The sequence below is a fragment of the Coptis chinensis genome, chromosome 8, assembly GCF_015680905.1.
Source record: "Coptis chinensis isolate HL-2020 chromosome 8, ASM1568090v1, whole genome shotgun sequence".
Classification (NCBI taxonomy): Eukaryota; Viridiplantae; Streptophyta; class Magnoliopsida; order Ranunculales; family Ranunculaceae; genus Coptis; species Coptis chinensis.
This window is the reverse complement of record NC_141463.1, coordinates 1168997-1188620: the sequence shown is the minus strand read 5'-3', so window position 1 is coordinate 1188620 and position 19624 is coordinate 1168997. Positions and strand designations below refer to the sequence as shown.

Sequence of the window (19624 nt, the reverse complement as noted above, 5' to 3'; positions counted from 1 at the left end):
TAAAATAAAATAAAATGGATAAAGATTTAAAAGAGATAGGGTAAAGATGATAAACCCCATTCCTGTTTTTCGGGGGGTTTTAAAACAAAAAGGAGTTCACACGTAGAGTTTAATTTACACAGAAAAGAAAATAAAAATGGGGTTTTTCACATAAAGGAGAAGGGAGGATTCTTGCTGGAAATCTACTGATAGATAGTTGTCAGAGCGTATCACGAGTGAATAGATACTGTTATTTTTCACTGAAATTATCGACATTCACATTACTACGTATGTTAGTCTATTTAAAATTTGTTTATTCTGTCCAAACATAAGTTTCTGTATAAGTTACGATTTTTGTCGATACCATGAGGTTCCACAGTTGAAACAAACCTTTATTGGGGGTTTAAATGTTTGAATGGGTTGATTTTTATTTGCTTGATTGTATTGGATTGTGTTGTGTGAACTGTCGATTTGTATTCGTTGAAATTGTTGAAATGTTTGGATTATTTATGGGTTGTTGAATGATTTCGATTGGTTGTTGGTTGAGTTGGATATGCTGAGGGTTTTGAGTTTGGTACTGTTGAAGCTCTGAGAGAGGGTTGTTTACAAGGTCGAACTCGATTTTGGGTAAGCGAGGAATCGAGTTTTTATTGTATCATAGGGTGGGGTTTTTGTTGGTGAACAAAACCGAACTATTTCGGTGGTGTTTGGTGGTTTGAATAGGTGCTATTGAAGCTCCTACGGGTGTTAATGGGGTCGAGGTCGATTTTGTTGAAAGTGATGGAATTGGGTTTTGAAGGTGGCAATGAGTTGGGTTTTTGAGAGGGATCAAAACCGAATTGTTTTGGTGTGATGGGGAGTGAGAGTGGTGGTGATTGATTGGTAGAGGTGGTGCGCTAGTGAGGAAGAAGGAGACCAGCAATTTCTTTTTTTGTTTGGACTTGGGCCGAAATTAGAACTTGTGGGCTTAAGTTTTGTTTCAGTTGGGCTTGGGCCGAATTTGAATGATGGGCTTGAGTTGTTTTATAAACTTTTGGGCTTAAGTAGTTCATGGTTTTGGGCCTTGAGTTGTTGGGTTGGGTCCTTTTTATTTTAAGTGGACCGGATTCAATTAATTGAGATGGGTTTTGGGTTAGAGTTTGTTTTTGGGCCGAATTTGTGCCTGGTTTGGAATTGAGTTTTCACCTAGTTAGCGTCAGATTCAGACTCTCGCCAAAACATGAAAAAATGATTTTTCTAAGTCTTATTTCCAACCCAATTGGCCTCGTTGCATTCCGAGGTATGTGGTGATGGATATGATGTCTGGAAGTTTGGTTGACAGAAAACAGTGTGTCAGAAAATAATTTCTGCACACTATGTTCAATTCCAGTTTTAATTTAGTTAGAGTTTGAACTAAATTTTTATGAAAACATGAAAAAGTAAATTTTAAAGTCTTCTTTCTATTCCTCTAAAGTTACAATTTGAGGTATGCGTATTTGCTATTTTGGGATATGGTAGTATTCCCATAGAGCAGAGAAATTATGATGGTGATTTTGCAAACTTGCATACATTATGTTGCATTCTTATTCTTGTGAGTAATTATCTGGGCAAAATTCGAGGTCGAATTCGTTTGAACAGCAAAAGAGTGATGAGCATAGCTACAAATGTAATTTCATCGACCAATCATGTGATACAAACTCGAGACGAGTTCTTTTCAAACTGGGGAGAATGATGTTGAGCATTAGTTCATCTGTCAAGTGTTATACGTGTGTGCCCCTTAGCTGAGTCGAAGCCCATGGGTCGTGAGCCCACTAGTTTAAGTTATTTTATTTTAGTTGTTGACACATGTCGTATTCCTATTGGTTTATAGTTTTTAGGATTAGTATAAATAATGAGCTTGTAATTAGGGTTGGGGGGGTTGTGTTATTGAGAATATTTCAAAGAGAAATAAATATTTGTTTTAGTTTTAGTTGTTTTGTTTAATTCAAGAGTAGATTTGATAAAGTGAAGCTTCTGCCAGTTTAATCTACATCACACAGTGATGACGACTATTTTTATTTTATTTTTTTATTGGCAAGCCTGTTTTAAATGAAATTAGTAAGTCTTTGATGCTGGCGGAGTTCGAGCCCCAGATTTCTGGTATTATCACCCAAAGATTTTACCGAGTTCGTTTTCTTTTTCTTGGAATCATCATGTGCGTAGGGAAGCGTCACAAAGGACCCAGCTAGCTCACCATGATCAGAATTATTTCCATTTGGTTTATCAACATACACATCAAACCGGTGACCATCACCTTCTGTAATAAATTTGACATTGTCAAAGACAAGTACTTCTATCTCGTCTTTCGAGCGCAATGTCTTGGGTCTCGGTACCAGGACTCGAATATAGTACTAGAGTTGAGGTAAAATTCCCCGATTCGAGTAGCGGGGATTGGATCGTCAAGTGATGTTAATGAAAAGGCCGGGTTTGATATTTGGTGATCTCTTAGATATATTCCTGGTACTAATCTTCCGGTCCTCCTAATCCCATTCCTGTGGCTCATTTTGATATGTGTATCCGAGGTTTTCAGTAGTTCATCTGTACAACATCAAACAAGTACACCACCACAAGTGACAGGTAAAACAGATATATATGATCAATTCAGAATGCCGATCGAAAATATATTCTAAACAATATGCATGCGTATATATATATTGTTATTATATAGTAATCGAAAACAGTAATAAGAATGCAAATAAAACTTATTACTGAGGATTGTGCTCGGCACAATTTCCTTAAGACAAAAAACGCCGCCGGTATAGTTGCTGCCGGCCTCAAACGTACGTCTTCCAGGATACAACAGCGGAAGAGCGAAGCACCAGCCAATGACCTGCTCTGCAGAAACTTTCAGTGTACTCCAGACATGGATTTTTGTAATGCTTTTCTCCGTCCTTGATAAACAAGAGAGAGCAGAGTTTTATAGATCTGATACTCTCCAACATATATATGCAGTAGTATAGCTAGTATGTTACCTTACACCTGACCAACTCGCGCTTCTCATTGTAAAAGAGGAAAGAGGCCGGCTTGAAGCCAATCAGGATCTTGATCACCCATAAGGCCATATCTCCATTAACCAACGTGTGGATTATATTATGGTTTTGTTACAGCTGACCAACTTGAGTAGGTTCAGCACCAGCTCTTAAAGGTGCCCCCAGGAATCCACAAGGATTGCCTTTATTTTCATTAGAGATTTTAAACATCTTGTCCAGCTTGGATTTTTTAACAGTCTTCTTCCTCAGGAGTCGGATTTGGTTCTCCAATTTTAAAATCAAAATAATTCATTACAGCAGATCGAGAAACGTTCATGATCACGTCTGTCGTCATAGAGAGGTGAGGCTGTATCTGCTAGGTACATCTTCGGCATGTGCATGCCATCCCCGGCATCCCAGTTCCAGAAAGGGATAGCCAAGGTGGGATCACCAACGAGGCTTCCAAGTTTTTTTTCCCATAAATACATGTAGTATCGGTTCCACGGGGTGAAAATCCAGCTTCCATGAACCAATAGATCGGGAGGAACGTCTGCAGAAGGTGACTGCACCGATACTACCCTCATGTCCCACTTGATCAAAAGCCTGACTGCAGAAGGTGCAGTGAGTGCAGTGAATGCTATCTTGTTGAGAGAAGCTTAATGGATCACTAGCCGTAAGTGTCTTCATTCTAGCAATGCCACACTCAAACTTTTTTATGTCCTCATGGTCCATCTTGTGAGCTGGTTTCCTGACCCGTAAGAATTGTTCTTTTGGAGGAACGAAGTACTTTATGACTGCATCTGTGCGTAAGTTGGGCAACAATTCATCTTGGGTTAACTAGCTATAATACTCCCTAGATGGCACAAAAAAACACGGGGAAATCCTAATTGACTCATCTAGTAGGGGTAATACTCGTTAACCTACCCATTCATCTTTGTTGGTCCCAAAATAAAATTAGGAAAAAAAATCATAATAAATTAGATAAAAGCTGTAAACTACAATAAAATTTTGGCACTAGATATGTTTAACTTCTCATATGAGCTAGCTATATCTTGGCAAATAGTGTTATATGTCACAATTAATCTACAAATTTACCGAGCCATGTTGCTGTGTTTAGCAATAGTAGCAGTGGCACCATAAAGTCCTCCCAAGTCCCATCCCAAGTAGTTCATTTCGCCTATGCACGGCTTGATTTTCTGCTTCCTCTTTGATTTGTTTCTGGTTGCATGAAATATAAACAGTAGCCTTGCCAACCTGCACTGATGAGCGTGTCGTCTTGGGGTTGCTACGAAGAGTGTTTGTTGAGGTTGATGAAGGGATGGTCTGGGTGGCTAAGAGAGACACAGACATTTTTTCAGGCTCTTAATTAGTTAATAAGACTCCTAAACAAAGCCAAGTAGACTGAGCATTAATGAGTATTGCTTATATAGCTTTGCTTGAATGCGCATCCATTGGTTATACATACGTGGCTATGAGTAGAGTAGGATTAGGAACATTTAGTGTTGGTTCTGTTTGTTGAGCAAGTCTTAAAGTTTGAGTGTTTACCCATGATATAGCAGAAGTAGGCAAAACAACAGCCTCTTGCAATTCCCGGCCGGCCACTTCTTTTCTGTTTATAAATACACGAGTGGGCTTGGGAACCCGAGACCTGTGTGGAGGAGCTAATCTGAATACTTACCCATGTGGAATGTTGCTACGCAAATGGGTATGGTCTTTCACGCTTTCTCAGTATGCTGTTCGACCATTTTACAATCATTTATTAAGCAATATAATTGATAGAATAAGAACGTGTGTGGCCTCATGGCAGAAGATATTGAAAATTCTATCTAATAAAAAGGGTTGGTGTGGTGTCATTCTTTTTCAGCAACTTGTGATGGGGTGGAATCTAGGTGCTTGAAGGATGGCACATCCAGTTTGCTATCACAGTTCAACATCCCATTTACTACTTTTTTGATGGGGACAACACACTATTTTAATATGATGGGCTACTTCTTGATGGCTATATGAACGGGTCAAATAAACCCGTAAAATAGAATGGACATGGTGTTCTTTTGCGTCTCCATGCAGTGTTGCCGCAAATGAGAGGTGTTGGCTACTTGGGCATGGGCACACCCTAGTGAAATATAAGCAATACCGTTGCCCATATCATGTGGGTATTGTTTTTTTCACGTATTGTTCTACCTTCTTTCCGAACTTGTGTAGTTCTGTTACATACCTCTGGATCATACTTATATCATAAACTTAAAAAGGAACGTGAAAGTGAAGAAGCACATGACCACTAAAGTATTGTATAGGTGAAAGCAATCCACCCCGAATAGAGAACTTAGCGTCAAGCCAAACTAACAAACAGTAGAAGCTGCTGATGAAATATGTAATGGTTTTTATTTTGTCTATCTTCTCATACAAGTCACTGCTGCTCAAATAGCAACACGGTCGCATAGCAATGAAGTAATGAACATTACAGAAAGAGAGGACAACTTTTTTATTTGTATAACAATAGAGCTTTTATTTTACAATCCAAGAAAACAAACACGACCCAATACAACTGTAACTATTGACACTAACCAGTCACTCAATACTGTCAAAGCCGGGACTGGCATTCACTAACAACATATTTCTCCAGTATGTAAAAACTAAGAACAGATCTTGTATTTGTGAACAACTGTAAAACACAATCATTTTGAAGAAACTTTGGAGACATTACTACTGAGACGCAAATCAGTTGGTGTGTACACTAATGTCCTCTGCTGTAATTGTCTCGAGCTCTGCTCCATACTAACTTGCACCATATCAGCTAACATCTTTTTTGCCTTCCCACCTGGATCTTCACCATCAATCTGAGAGACTATATTGTAAACGATGTTCTCCAGGGTGTCAGCCTGAAGCTCGATACTGTCAAAGCCAGGACTGGCATTCACTAACAACTTATTTCTCCAGTATGTAACAACTAAGAACAGATCTTGTATTTGTGAAACAACTGTAAAACACAATCATTTTGAAGAAACTTTGGAGACATGACTACTGAGAGGCAAATCAGTTGGTGTGCACACTAACGCCCTCTGCTGTAAGTGTCTCAAGCTCTGCTCCATACTAACTTGCACCATATCAGCTAACATCTTTTTTGCCTTCCCACCTGGATCTTCACCATCAATCTGAGAGACTATATTGTAAACGATGTTCTCCAGGGTGTCAGCCTGAAGCTCGGACCTTGGGTAGGGAGAGTCTCTCAGCAATCGCAAAAGAGTATGCGCTTTTGACTGAGATTTGGGCATGCCCTGGACGGTGAGCTCCAGAAGGCCAGGTATAACACCTTCCTTTAGAATTGGTTCTCTATATCTAGACCTATCGCTCTCACACATCGTCAGAAGGGCACCAACTGCATGCTCTCGACTCTGCAGAGACCCGTTTTCGAGTACTTCGACCACTGCAAGTACTCCACCTTCTTCAGCTGTCAACGCATTCCTTCCCTCATCAAAACCCAGCAAAGATTCTAAGAGAGCAGTGCATTTCTCAGCTGTTTTTGATGATTTTTTGCAGCTCCTAAGCAAGTTCACTATAGGATGGATGGCCCCCGCCGAGAGAATGATGCTCAGGTTTTCTCGATGGGTGGATAAATTGTATAGTGTCATCAGCGCATCAATCTTGGCTTGTGGGCTTCCGTCTCTTAGTACTTCAACAAGGAGAGGGATGGCACCAGAAGCAGTGATGGTTGGCTTGTTGACAGCAGAAGCAGAAAGTGTAAGAAAGGCAGCAGTAGCATACTCCCGCAAATTTGAATTACCAGACCAAAGCAGACTGATGAGGGGTTCAAGGGCACCAGCATCTATAATCTTGATCTTGTTCCTGCAAAACATACCAGGAAAAAAAAACGTGAATAAAACTTCAGGAATTAGTTCAACCTCTAGAGAATCCAACTTTATGCTCAGATTCCAAATGCAATTTCTGCATCAACTGCTGACTCTGGAATCCAACACATCCTTATTGTCTCAGTTTCTCATCCTACTTCAAGTCACTTTTGTCCCACCTCGTAACATCCCAAGTCAAGATACTCCAGATTTTTTACAGGGCCACTTAGGTTTGTGGTGAACCATTGGACTTGCGGAGCTAAGACAGTTTAAAAACCACATCTATATCTATTTATCTGCACCGCCCCTTTGGTATTACGTACTGAGATTTGTATGCACACTAGTTTCCGCATCATTCCATCCTAATCACAAAAAGCTATTAACAAACTCATATATCCTCCTAGAAAATGGTGAAATGCAATGAAAATGTATCACCTCCTTTCTTTGTCAAGGGAAATTGGAGACACTTTGACTGCTCATAGTCCTCTCCTTTCTTTGTCATTGGAAATTGAAGGTACTTGGACAACTCATAAACCTACTCAAGTTTTAACTTCAACACTGTAAATTATGTAGTCATCCTACATCCCTTTCAACAGAATTATCCAGATGGGTTACGAACAGGAGGATGGTTACAGTCAGAAAATGAACCCTGGTCATGTCTGCCCTGCCCCCTTCTCCTTCTAAGATCATCATTAAGGACACATAGCTGCACAGAAATTCCCATATTGCGGGCGTGATCTTATCCACTGCCAGTTTCATTAGAGGTGAAAAGTTGCAGACTATTATTCAATTGTGTATTTTAATTTGTGCTCCAAAATTTTGTCAGAATACCATCTTTCGAAATCGAGTTATTTTAAATAAGTCATTTAATGATACATCAAGTTACAAGTTCAGACCCCAAGTTATTTGCACACCAGCTTCTGTTCACTTACCTAGACTTATCGATCATTCTACTTATATTGTAACTGGGTGGCAGAAATTTCATGCTTCAATGTTTCGCTGCTAAAATCTGTCTAAATGACGTTCTCTACTGCTGCTTAAGATCTGATATTATCCAGTGCACTAAACGGGACAAAGTATTCCTCAGTTCATCCTCGTTGGCTTACAGATAAGAGAAGGATAATAAAAATATCAACTTCTTTTCCTCATCAGTTTTCCTATATAAGAAACAAATACAGGTGTACCTATATTTATCACCGAATTCCTATTTAATACTGCAACTAACCACATACAAGTTAGCAGAACAACTAACCAAGTTATTCAGTGTTAACACAATAACAAGAACCAAAATCTTCGGTGTAGTTCCCATATAAAACCACATCAACATGACTCAACAACGTGAATCCAGCATAGAAGCATTCATTATGACAAATCAGCTATCCTAATTTGGACAAAACGCTGACGTAGCACACGGCAGCAGTGTATTATTAACTAAAGACACAAACACCGTATAGCCAAATGAGAAATAACTTCAATATCCTCCTTGTAATTACACCCCTAAACACTTCCTGAGACAAGTTTATTGAATTTTTCTGTTTCAGTCAATCATGTTCCATAGGACATATATATTGAATTTTCACCGACACATACTTTTTTTCTTTTAAGCTACCAATTTTTTTTTTTTTTTTTTTTTTTTTGCATATTATCCTTAATCTAATACTCTTTAACTCCTAATTCCAACTTTAATCTCAAATTATTCTCTTCTAATAAGAATTATTCACACCCAACACCAAAAACTAATCAAAATCAATAAAGAAAAAAGTAAAAGTACAATCAGAACAAGCAAAGAACAAGATAAAGTATGAATCTTTATGAAATGAAACAAAATTTAGAATAAAATAAAGGAAGGCCCGGACTTACTTTTCATCTTTAACAGCAAGATTGAGAAGAGCAAGGAGTGAAAACTCAATATAATCAAGTGAAGCAGATTTGAGCATGGAAACAAGTGGTTCAATTGTTGAAGAAAAGTGACGTCTGTATTTTAATGATGTTTTTGTTAAACGTCTGATTTCTTTAGCTGCTTGGATTTTTGAATATGGGTCGTTGGATTTTATTAGTTCTATGGTCTGGTTTACTATTGAGGATGAAGCTGTTTTTTCAGACTCCATAAGAGAGAAAAAGAAGAGAGAGAGAGAGAGATGTTTCCTTGTATTGTTTGTGTCAAGGAACAGTTGGTTTGTAACTTGTAAGTAACTGGTTGTTGTTATAGTTTAACACTTTAACGGCTTTTATGAGTTGAGTTTGGAACTTTGGATACTTTTATGATGAGAGAGATAGAGAGAGAGAGAGTTTTTATAAGGCAGGAGCTGAAAAGTGGGGGAAAAAATGGAGCAGTTATTTATTCTTATCCTAGTATTTTAGATGGTACAAAATTGACCGTTAACTTGAGGAATATGCCACTGGAATTCTGGACAGGATTGTGCAACTTGTATTATCTTAGGACAACGAAAAAATATCAATTTTCTACAAATGTAAATTTTCAGTCAATCCATTATAGTCTGTTTGTTAAATTTTAACTAATAGAAAAGAAATAAAATAAGTGGTCCACGGAAAGAAATGGAATGGAATGGAAACAATTTTAAAATCAGGTGTAAAAAAAACTGTGAAAAAAAAAAGAACTTTTTTTTTTTTTTTTTTTTTTTTTTTAAAGATTTCATTTCTTAACAAACATATCCTTATTTTTTTTCATGAGTTACCAAAACAGACACAATTTTAAAACTGTTTTCATTCCATTTCATAATAGACCGCTCTTTTTTTTTTTTTCATTTTAGTTAGTTAAAATTTTGACAAATAGGCTCTTATTTTATGTTTTTTTATGTGTTTAATTATTACATGTTATAAGCTACAATTCTTATCAAATATTTTTTTGAACAAAATATATATATGTGCGTGATCAATGTGTTTTTTTCTTCCAATGAATGTTTGAACAATGAGTGTTGTATAATTGATTCCATATGCATGTTTCTTTTCCTTCACATTATAAGACATGATTACATGAACTGCCATCATAGCAAAGCAATGAATCAAAATTCACATTTGGTGCTGCACGATGCAAATATGAAATATGTAAATGCTCAAGTTTGGTGGGCATTGCTTGCTTTTTGGTAGCAAACTACGGAATTTGGTGAAAAAATGACTGTTTATGGAATAGATAAATCAGTCTCTTCATTTCCATTTTGGTATGTGTACAAGTGTCTAACTGTTACCTATTTGCCGGTTGGCACCTAACTCTCATACCTTGAAATCCACGTGAGATAATCTATACCAGCAGCACTAACTATTTCGATCCCACCTCAAAATACATGTAGATCCGCACTGAGATACATGTAGGTCGGTAGATGTCGTAGAGACAAAGAGACAGATGTAAAGAGAGGAAATTCATCAGCCTCTTCTTTTATATCTATTGTTTTTTTCTGTTTATAAAGTCTCTAATGGCTAGCTGAAAAAAATCAGTAAGAGGAATGCACTTTTCATATAGATTTAATTGCACTTATACTTATTACCTTCACTAATCAGTATCGAATTGATGTTTATGTTGGGTGTGTGGACCGAATAGCAAGGAGGTTGTGCTCCAATTAATAACAAAATGAGCTCTCACCCTTAATAGCGTTGGTGTCTTTCGTGTTAAAACTTAAAACCACGCAGTTCTAGCTGCGGTATAGTCGAGGACAATGTCGGGTGGAATTTGAGCGTTAAGGGTGGAATTCGAGCTAAACAAACCGGACTTTACTGTGTTCAAGTTCGGCTCGCTAATTACATGAGTTTTAAATTGAGTTCGAGCTCGGTTCATATAGTTAAATAAGCAAGCTCGAGCCGAGTTTAAACGAGTCAAGCCCAATCTAAATCCGAGCCGCTCAGTTATTTTACATTATAAATATGTTATTTGAAGTAAACGAGCCAAGTTTTGTCAAGCTCATTTATTACACAAGTTTTAATTTGAGCTTAAATTTGGCTTATATAGTTAAACAAGCAAATTTGAGCCGAGCTAAATGAGCTGAGCTCCGAGCCCTCAGTTCAAATTCCACCCTTACCTAATAGAACAGCAAAATAGTGTGTAAATGTGGCGAGAAAAACTATCCTGGAGATGGAGAAGTGCTCGTTGCAATATAATAATTCAGCCCTCATTTGCCTAGGTGCATTCAGTGGCACGTACCAGAGTTACACAAACTGTTTGGTTGATTACGACAATTACTCAATTGACAAACTTAGCCTAGTTCTTGACCGTATATATTGGTATACCAGAGTCCAGAGATGATTGACTCTGACAGATAGTTTCTTGTTTATGGAATATTTATCCCTGGGTCTCCACGTAGATGAACATGTATTTTATATTTCTCTCAAGTAATTATATTGGTTTGACTTGAGTGTTAATAATGCCAAAAATATAGTACAAATTAAAATCATAATAATATAGTGAATTTATGTACAGATATTAGTGTTAGGCCCAATTTGATTATTCACTAGTTCATCTATTTAAATTTAGAATATGCCAATTTAGCTTCACTAATTAACCATAATAGATTCCAAACTTATCATGTTAACTGCTTTAATTCCTCTCTTAGCTATTGACTTCTAACCACATATAGAGCTCCAAAACATCAAAATCAAATTGGTTTCAATAATGCACGTTTGGTTTGTCATTTTTATTTATAACAAAAATTACAGATCAAAGGAATGATTCATGCATCATGCTTATTTTTCTGATACATGGAATTCTTTTCATTCACTAGTACCACTAGATCTCATATCTCAATCAGAACCATTAAGATCCAAAGAAAACCCACTTAGAAAATCAAAAAGAAAAGAAATACTGAGAATAAAGCCAGAACATACATTAAAATCCCATGCAAGGCCCTTTGTCTCAATTGACTATCTTATTTGTCCCTCATAGTTCTTGACTTCTTAATTTCTGATGTGGGTTATTCACTTGGAGCTTGAGTTTCTGTCTTTGTGAGAAGATAAGATGGCATCAATGGCTTCCTTAACTTGAGAAACTTCAGGCGCTTTTCCACCTTGCGCTGGCCAGAACTCATCAGTGGCCAAAACCTGCATTAAGAAAAAAAAACTTGTTGGACTAAGATTGATATATAACTTGAAAATGAGATTGTATGTAGCTTAATTGCATGATTTCTTACTTTTACTTGTAACTGAAGAAACTTTACATAGCTGATGGCTTTCTCTAACATGGTTACCAGATCAACCTGTGCAATTACAAATAATGTCATCAATGAAACTAGATACATTAACTTTTATATTGAAAAAATCTAGATCTATAGGACTTGGAGAGACATATATAAAAACCACCTTTGAACCATTGGGAACAAGATCCTGCAGTGTCTTGAGTCGCTCACTAATCCGCTCTCTTCGGTTCTGCAACATCAATTGCAGAAAAGCACTTGTGCTTAATGTGAGAATTTTAAAAAATTTTCGCAAAGTGGGAAATTATGCAAATTCAAGCAAACCTTTGCGGCGATACTTTGAGGATCCTTGGAAGATATTGACTTGTTGGATTTAAGCTTCTTAGAGCCATCAAGGAGTTGCTGCATCTTACGACATTGTATTTCACTTCCCTGCTGCCATTATACTGTTGTTAGTATATCACGAGTGATTTGATGAAGTGATAATTTTGCCATTTCATATTGTGCTCTCAAGTCTCAATAGACTTATTGTTACTTCATCTTTGTCATCATTCAAGATAGATCATCTATGCATGAGCATATATACTTTTCAAATGTACATGCATTATCTTAAAACAAGTCCAGCATCAAACAGATACTGACAATTTAATGGATAGATACGTAGAACAATGACAGTGCATTTGAGAGATTAAAATACCATGTGAGAACGCTTATGCGAATCCGTCCCTGTGGACTCTTCAAGGCCCTCGATAGCACCACCATCCGAGTAGAACCAGCCTAGCCCTTCATCCAGAAGTTGGTTGTCCTTGACAGTGCGATAGTTACTGCTAGACGTTGTCTCAAAACAACTAAGATCCTCAGACGACAGGCGAGACTCTCTGCGGTTATTTGAACTAAATTGATTCCATTGGTAATTATGGTCGATAACACTTCGGTTTTTTGGACCACAATTATGTAAAGTGTCTTCCCCTAGCTCAAAATTAAGCAATGGTCCACAGGGCTGAACGGAATTGTTGTACCCAGCCTTAAAGTTTATCACAATTTGAGCTTCTTCTTCTTGAGAATTGATCAAGTCTCCAAACATGATGCCATTTTGATTGCTGGTTGAATCAGTAAGAGATGGAAGACGGCCTACTGTGAAGCTTCTAAGGACCTTATTTGCAGTCTCATCCCCATCTCCATTTTCTTCATCGACCGCCATTTTGTGATAATTCTCAAGGCCTAGTAATCCAACCAAAGACGCGTTCGGAGTATCTTGAACGGAACCTCCTCCATACAAGTATGAACACCCCTGAATGAAGCTCATATGTGAATCTTGAGAAGTTCTCTCCTTGGCAAGTGCCATTGAAAGAAGCTCGATCGACACAACCCAGTGCTTAAAACAAGTAAAGGGTACGTATGGATAGCCAAACTCACATATGAACTGCAAGAGTACTGGAGGTGAAAAATGAACTTGTGATATACACTTACATAAATGTTTCAGAAACTGAGTTCATTAAGTACTAGTAAGGGAATTATAACAAATAAATTAGTAATGAAAGTTGATGAATTTTTTGGGGATTGTTAGCTGGCAGAGATTAATGGATGAAGAGATAAAGAGCAAGCAGAAGCTACGCCGGTTCTCTCGCACTCCCACGTCTCAGATTCCTCTAATGAAACTATATAGGTACCTGGACCATTTAAGACTCACTCTCCTTCTTTCCTTGGCTTCCATAAAATCCTAAGCACGTGAACACATACCATTTGGTATTTAATTTTATAACTTTGTGTACAATTATTCATGAACACTAATTAGTTCAAGGTTAGTTGTCATACTCCCACGCCATATATATTTATATAAATTTTTTGTATGTATGCTTTATGCATTCTTCTACGTATGTACTTTGTATCAACTACTAAACGTGTACGTACTTTTGACGAGCACCCAACCTGCCAGGCAGGGCAAGCTGGAACGGAGCCGGGAATCTGGGTTTGAGAGGCCAATGCTTATGAGGGGACAGTAGTATATTATTCAAAAAAAATTGAGAAAGCAAGAAACAAAGCCTGAAATTTTTTTGTACTGATTATGGTATAACATTATGGTTTTTTTCAAATCCACCACGAGCCCTTCGCTCTACCCCTGCCTACCATCCCACCGTACGTATAGTTGTTCCATTCTCAATGAAAAATGTACGTCAAACACCCATTGTATGCGGCGATGCTTAGGACTTCAGGAGTATATGTTATTTTATGGCCCTGTCCACCTCAAGTCCTCAATCTATATCAAAAGACCCATGCTATTAACTAGGGAAACCCTGTTCAGAGTTCAGACATTGTTGACACAAATGACACCCCCCACAACGTTCAAGTTGGGCGAGGTATGAAGGATAGCAATAGTATAGTTTGAGTTAATCTGACACAATGTCAACTTCCATGGCATATTACAACTCAATAACTGACTTAGTAGAAAATTATTATATATTTTTAAATGAGTTAGAACTTAAAAGTGTGTTTAATTGTTACTTGAGACTAATTTAGTCAACAAGCTTGAGCAATGGTTTCCAACAATTGAGCGTGGTCCCTAACATTGCGGATTAAACTATCCAATAAGCAAATTTTGGCTGCTCATTTTGAGCATGGAAGTCTATCTTTTTCTGGTCCCCATGAAGATCATCTTCCACATGTCTGGTTGTCTTTAGTTGAAAATTGATAAGGGAATTGAAAACAAAGCTGGACATTGAAGGAAGTGAAATTCCTTATTTTAAGGAGATTGTATTGTTCCCCTGCATGGAATTGATGAGCTTATCACAGATATCCCCAAGTCTCTAAACCCCCATGTGTTATTTAACTCTCTGCCTCATCACCACAATTAAATACTGTGTGTTGCTAATCTCTTTCACAAACACATAGTTGCGTACCTGTGTATCAATCAAATGGATTAATCATTCCACCTGACTAGTTTTAAATTTTGATTTATACTTAACTTGTATGTGAGTCATCATCGGTGAAAAATAATAGTCTTAGAAAACATGAATAAAATAGTAACAATAATACAAACAAGTTGATTTGATTTGATCAACATAAGATATTTTTAGACAAATCAATATAACAAATTAGGGTAGTGCTGGACATCTAACACCACTCCCTAACTTTTGGATCTACCTAGCTTATGATGTGGCGAATCTAAGGGCCTCTGAGGTGTGGGTCGTTTAATAGTGTGGAACAAGAGTGTTGTATCATATTATTGAAGTCAACAAATGCGGTTGGGTTTTTAGTGGGCTTCAGTTGGGTGTTTTTTATCGGGCTTCTATTAGGCTTCGATTGGAGTTTTTTTAGTCGGGTTTCGGTTGGGTTTTTTAGTACCGTACAACACGGGCAATATACTAGTCAATAACAAATAGAATAGAAGGGGATAAAAATTACTGATTGGCTATATGATTAAATGATTCTGACTTGCCGCCACACTTCTAAATAATTTGGGTTAAAAAAAAAGTGAGAGATTCATTTACCATGGTATAAAGTATGGTATGAAAACCATGATGTATATATATATACAGCCCGGCTCCTAAAATGACATTAAAATAAGTACCAAATCTAAAATAACTCACAACTTCACCTACAAAATGATTTAAAACCTAATATTTTATGGATATAATCTATTAACCATAAAAAAAACATCTCTACAAAAAATCAACTCGTTTGATATTCTCTAACTTAAATAAAAATTGTTATCCACTTTTGAAAAAATATCTAACGGTTCAGAAATGTCGAGTTTTTGCAATCATCTTTTGCCAATGTTAAAATTTTTAAAATAAATTGAATTTTTGTAAAGATGATCTTTATGATCAGTAGATCATATCTACAAAAAATTAGGTTTTAAATCATTTTGTAGGTAAAGTTGTGGGTTATTTTATATTTGGTACTTATTTTAAAGTCCTTTTAGGAGCCAGCCTATAGTCGCTACAAAACTAAATATTGATAAGAAAAATACATATTTTTTTAAAAATTTAACACAGAATAACACTAAAATACTAAAATTTAGCACCCCTCATCCCCTCCTTTAAAATTCCCCAAGAGTACAAAAAAAAAATTAGAAATTTGACGGCATATCATTCTCGAGAACTAGATAAGTGCGCTAACATATATCTTCCTGCAAAGTTAACTATTTCCTGGCCCATTATCACATTATGGGTAATTCATGATGATCGATCCAATTTACATCAAGCACATCACAGTATCACACTATATTCTCTGTCAAATAATAGTCTTAAAATTCGTCATACATAGCAATCAATAATGGAATTCTCATACTGTGAAACACAAGAGAACATTACCTCGGATAGATTTTCCATAAGGATTGTGTCAGAATATAAGTCATGTCAACGCAGAAAACCTACAATCCGAACCTCTAAACCATCTCAATCAATCAGCCCTTGTTCCCCCAACTTTAACACAACCCATTCTATATCTAAAAATACTCCTTCTACACACTTTCGCAACACAAAGCTTTCAATCTTCAACACCTTAACACCAACTCAATTAAATACCTTCTCTCCAAATGGATAAATATCAACCGATCCCCAAATCTATAGCAAATACACATCATTATATCTAAAGATCTATTCTTTAATCGGATCAGAATACACCTCCCTCCAAATCTGCAGAATATGAACATCATTACATCTATACCTAGTAAATACAAACAAAGAGAGCATTTCCGTCACATGGCCAAAAAAAAAAAAAAAAAAAAAAAAAGTGCCCATTGGCAAAAGCCGAACCCTTTAACATTTCATATTTATACGAATAAATAGATTCATGAGTAGACAGGAAATGTATAAAACAGGGAGGAAGAAAAGGCGGGGGGTCATGTTAAGTATAAAATGTAAATAGCGTCCATAACTGTTTCGATTTGAAGCATAGTATAAATAAATAAGAGGAAGTCTCATGAGGACATTGACACAATGGACAAACATTGTAGACAAACCACTTTCACAGAATTCAAATTTTAGATATATAACTTATTAACTACTTACTGCCTAAAAATATTGAAGATTGTACGAATTAAAGCCTCTGCGCACCTCACTCATGAGCACCGGGAACAGGGACGGAGCCAAGATTTTAAGCTAGGGGTGCGAGATTATGTGAACACCCCACCCTACAAAAAAATAATATATATATATATATATATATATATATATATATATATATATATATATATATATATATATATATATATATATATATATGCATTTTTATTTTTATTTTTGTCAAAAGGTCTAAACAATAAATATCAACAAAATTATACATTTATTTCAATTCACAAAACTATAGCGCATTGACTACTAACAATTGAATATGGATTGACGAAGTTCACTACTTAAGCACTTAAGTCATTAATTGATACTACTATGTCTATATATATCTACATACATAATTTAGTCCACAAGTCTACAACAATTCAACATATTGTTAATTTTCTATAATGTTATAAGTCTATATAATCTTACTATCATGTGAAGAAAACTATAAAAGATTAACATTAAAAGTAAAAAATTATATTTTTTTTAAGTAAAAATTTTATTAATAATGATAACGAGTTTTACAAATAATTAGAACAAGCGTGCAACAAACAACACCTCAAGTCCTTTATAAATTTGTTTTTTTTTTTTTTTTTTTTTTTTTGTTGTCTTAGTATAATCATATACATTTCACTAAAGAAAATCTGAACTGATTGATATTAATAATATGATATGACTAGTGGGCTTTACAGTTCTGGGGAAAACCCTCCCCAAAAGATCGCTGACAAAACACATTACAAGTTCCTGGTAGTAATGCCTTTCTAGAGAGCAGATCTGCAACCATATACGGATAAATAGATTCACGAGTAGACAAGAAATGTATAAAACATGGAGGAAGAAAAGGCGGGGGGTCATGTTAAGTATAAGATGTAAATAGTGTCCATAACTGTTTCGATTTGAAGCATAGTATAAATAAATAAGAGGAAGTCTCATGAGGACATTGACACAATGGACACACATTGTAGACAGACACTTTCCTAGAATTTAAATTTTAGATATATACCTTATTAAATATTTACTGCCTAAAAATGTTGAAGATTGCACGAATTAAAGCCTCTGCGCACCTCACTCATGAGCACCGGGAACAGGGACGGAGCCAAGATTTTAAGCTAGGGGTGCGAGATTATGTGAACACCCCACCCTACAAAAAATAATATATATGTATATATATATCCATTTTTATTTTATTTTTGTCAAAATGTCTAAACAATAAAGATTAACAAAATCATGCATTTATTTCAATTCACAAAACTATAGCGCGTTGACTACTAGCAATTGCATATGGACTGACGAAGTTCACTACTTAAACACTTAACTCATTAATTGATACTATTATGTCTATATATATCTACATACATAATCTAGTCTACAACAATTCAACATATTGTTAACTTTCTATAATGCTATAAGTCTATATAATCTTACTATCATGTGGAGAAAACTATAAAATATTAACATTAAACGTAAAAAATTATATTTATTTTAAGTAAAAATTTTATTAATAATGATAACGAGTTTTACAAATGATTAGGACAAGCGTGCAACAAACTGCACCTCAAGTCCTTTCTGAATTTGTTTTTTGTTTTTTGTTTTTTTGTCTTAGTATAATCATATACATTTCACTAAAGAAAATCTGAACTGATTGATATTAATAATATGATATGACTAGTGGGCTTTACAGTTCCGAGGAAAACCCTCCCCAGAAGATCAGCTAACAAAACACATTACAAGTTCCTGGTAGTAATGCCTTTCTAGAGAGCAGATCTACATCCATATTGGCTTCAACATTCATATATAAACTTAACTTCCTAAAAAAGAGGGATTAGGCTCAGACAGTCACAGTACAACTTTTTAAACGTACATGCACAAGAACATTTATCACTTACAAAATTAATAGTGAATTGGGAATCACGTTCAACGATTTTTTTTTTAAAGTCCATGCTGCTTGCTCAAAATAACTTTGCCATTGAATTGGAAGCTTTACTAATATTATAACATTTTCCAAAAGTGACATGTTCCTCTTCATCTATGCCCAAAAGGCCTATTCCTACATCAGTCACAACAGTAGATGCACCATCAGTATTTAGTTTACTCAAAAAAAAAAAGATAAAGGTTAACTAGTATTACCCCCCCCTACACACACTAGATGAGTTAATTAGGATTTCCCCCACTAGATGGGAAAATTAGGGGCTCCCCCCTCCCCCGCCAAGTACACAAAAAAAAAAGTCAACTTGGATTGACCATGTTTTTTTTTTTGTTGGGGCAACAAACTGCACCTCAAGTCCTTTCTGAATTTGTTTTTTGTTTTTTGTTTTTTTTGTTGGGGTCTTAGTATAATCATATACATTTCACTAAAGAAAATCTGAACTGATTGATATTGAAGAAAATAAATCACTAAAAAAAACTTACCGACCAAAGATAATGTTTCAAGGTACCATGATCGAAAAAATTCTTTATGGTCCTAAGTTGATCGGCAAATAGCGCATTCTGTGATCAATTCGAAATTATATTAGGAAATAAGTATTTAGATTGGCATATGGACTTGAGATGGCAATCAGTGGAATCCATAGGGATTCAATTTATTCACGAAAGGATTGTAGGGGTTTACTTGAGGGTAT

General features: G+C 36.0%; 3 protein-coding genes across 4 annotated transcripts; all 3 read right to left on the bottom strand.

Moving 5' to 3' along the window:
- Positions 1 to 2042: 2042 nt before the first annotated feature.
- Positions 2043 to 4710, bottom strand: LOC147479208 (polyphenol oxidase E, chloroplastic-like). Its single transcript, XM_086576413.1, has 5 exons — positions 4085 to 4710; positions 3545 to 3793; positions 3283 to 3507; positions 3114 to 3169; positions 2043 to 2348 (listed from the first exon to the last, which is right to left on the bottom strand). The coding sequence occupies exons 1-5, from the start codon at positions 4314 to 4316 to the stop codon at positions 2043 to 2045; spliced, it is 1068 nt and encodes a 355-aa protein (XP_086432539.1). The 5' UTR covers positions 4317 to 4710.
- Positions 4711 to 5433: 723 nt separating this feature from the next.
- On the bottom strand, positions 5434 to 9077 carry LOC147479207 (ARM repeat superfamily protein). Its single transcript, XM_086577538.1, has 2 exons — positions 8672 to 9077; positions 5434 to 6809 (listed from the first exon to the last, which is right to left on the bottom strand). Exons 1-2 carry the CDS (start codon positions 8917 to 8919, stop codon positions 5957 to 5959), a joined length of 1101 nt encoding a protein of 366 aa, XP_086433664.1. The 5' UTR covers positions 8920 to 9077; the 3' UTR covers positions 5434 to 5956.
- Positions 9078 to 11412: 2335 nt separating this feature from the next.
- On the bottom strand, positions 11413 to 13426 carry LOC147479206 (uncharacterized). 2 transcript variants are annotated; one of them, XM_086577963.1, is made up of 5 exons: positions 12647 to 13426; positions 12274 to 12384; positions 12116 to 12181; positions 11947 to 12012; positions 11413 to 11857 (listed from the first exon to the last, which is right to left on the bottom strand). In XM_086577963.1, the coding sequence occupies exons 1-5, from the start codon at positions 13292 to 13294 to the stop codon at positions 11735 to 11737; spliced, it is 1014 nt and encodes a 337-aa protein (XP_086434089.1). In that variant the 5' UTR covers positions 13295 to 13426; the 3' UTR covers positions 11413 to 11734. The 2 variants fall into 2 exon arrangements, with proteins under 2 accessions (XP_086434089.1, XP_086434090.1); XM_086577964.1 differs by having other exon boundaries at positions 12274 to 12381.
- Positions 13427 to 19624: the final 6198 nt, after the last annotated feature.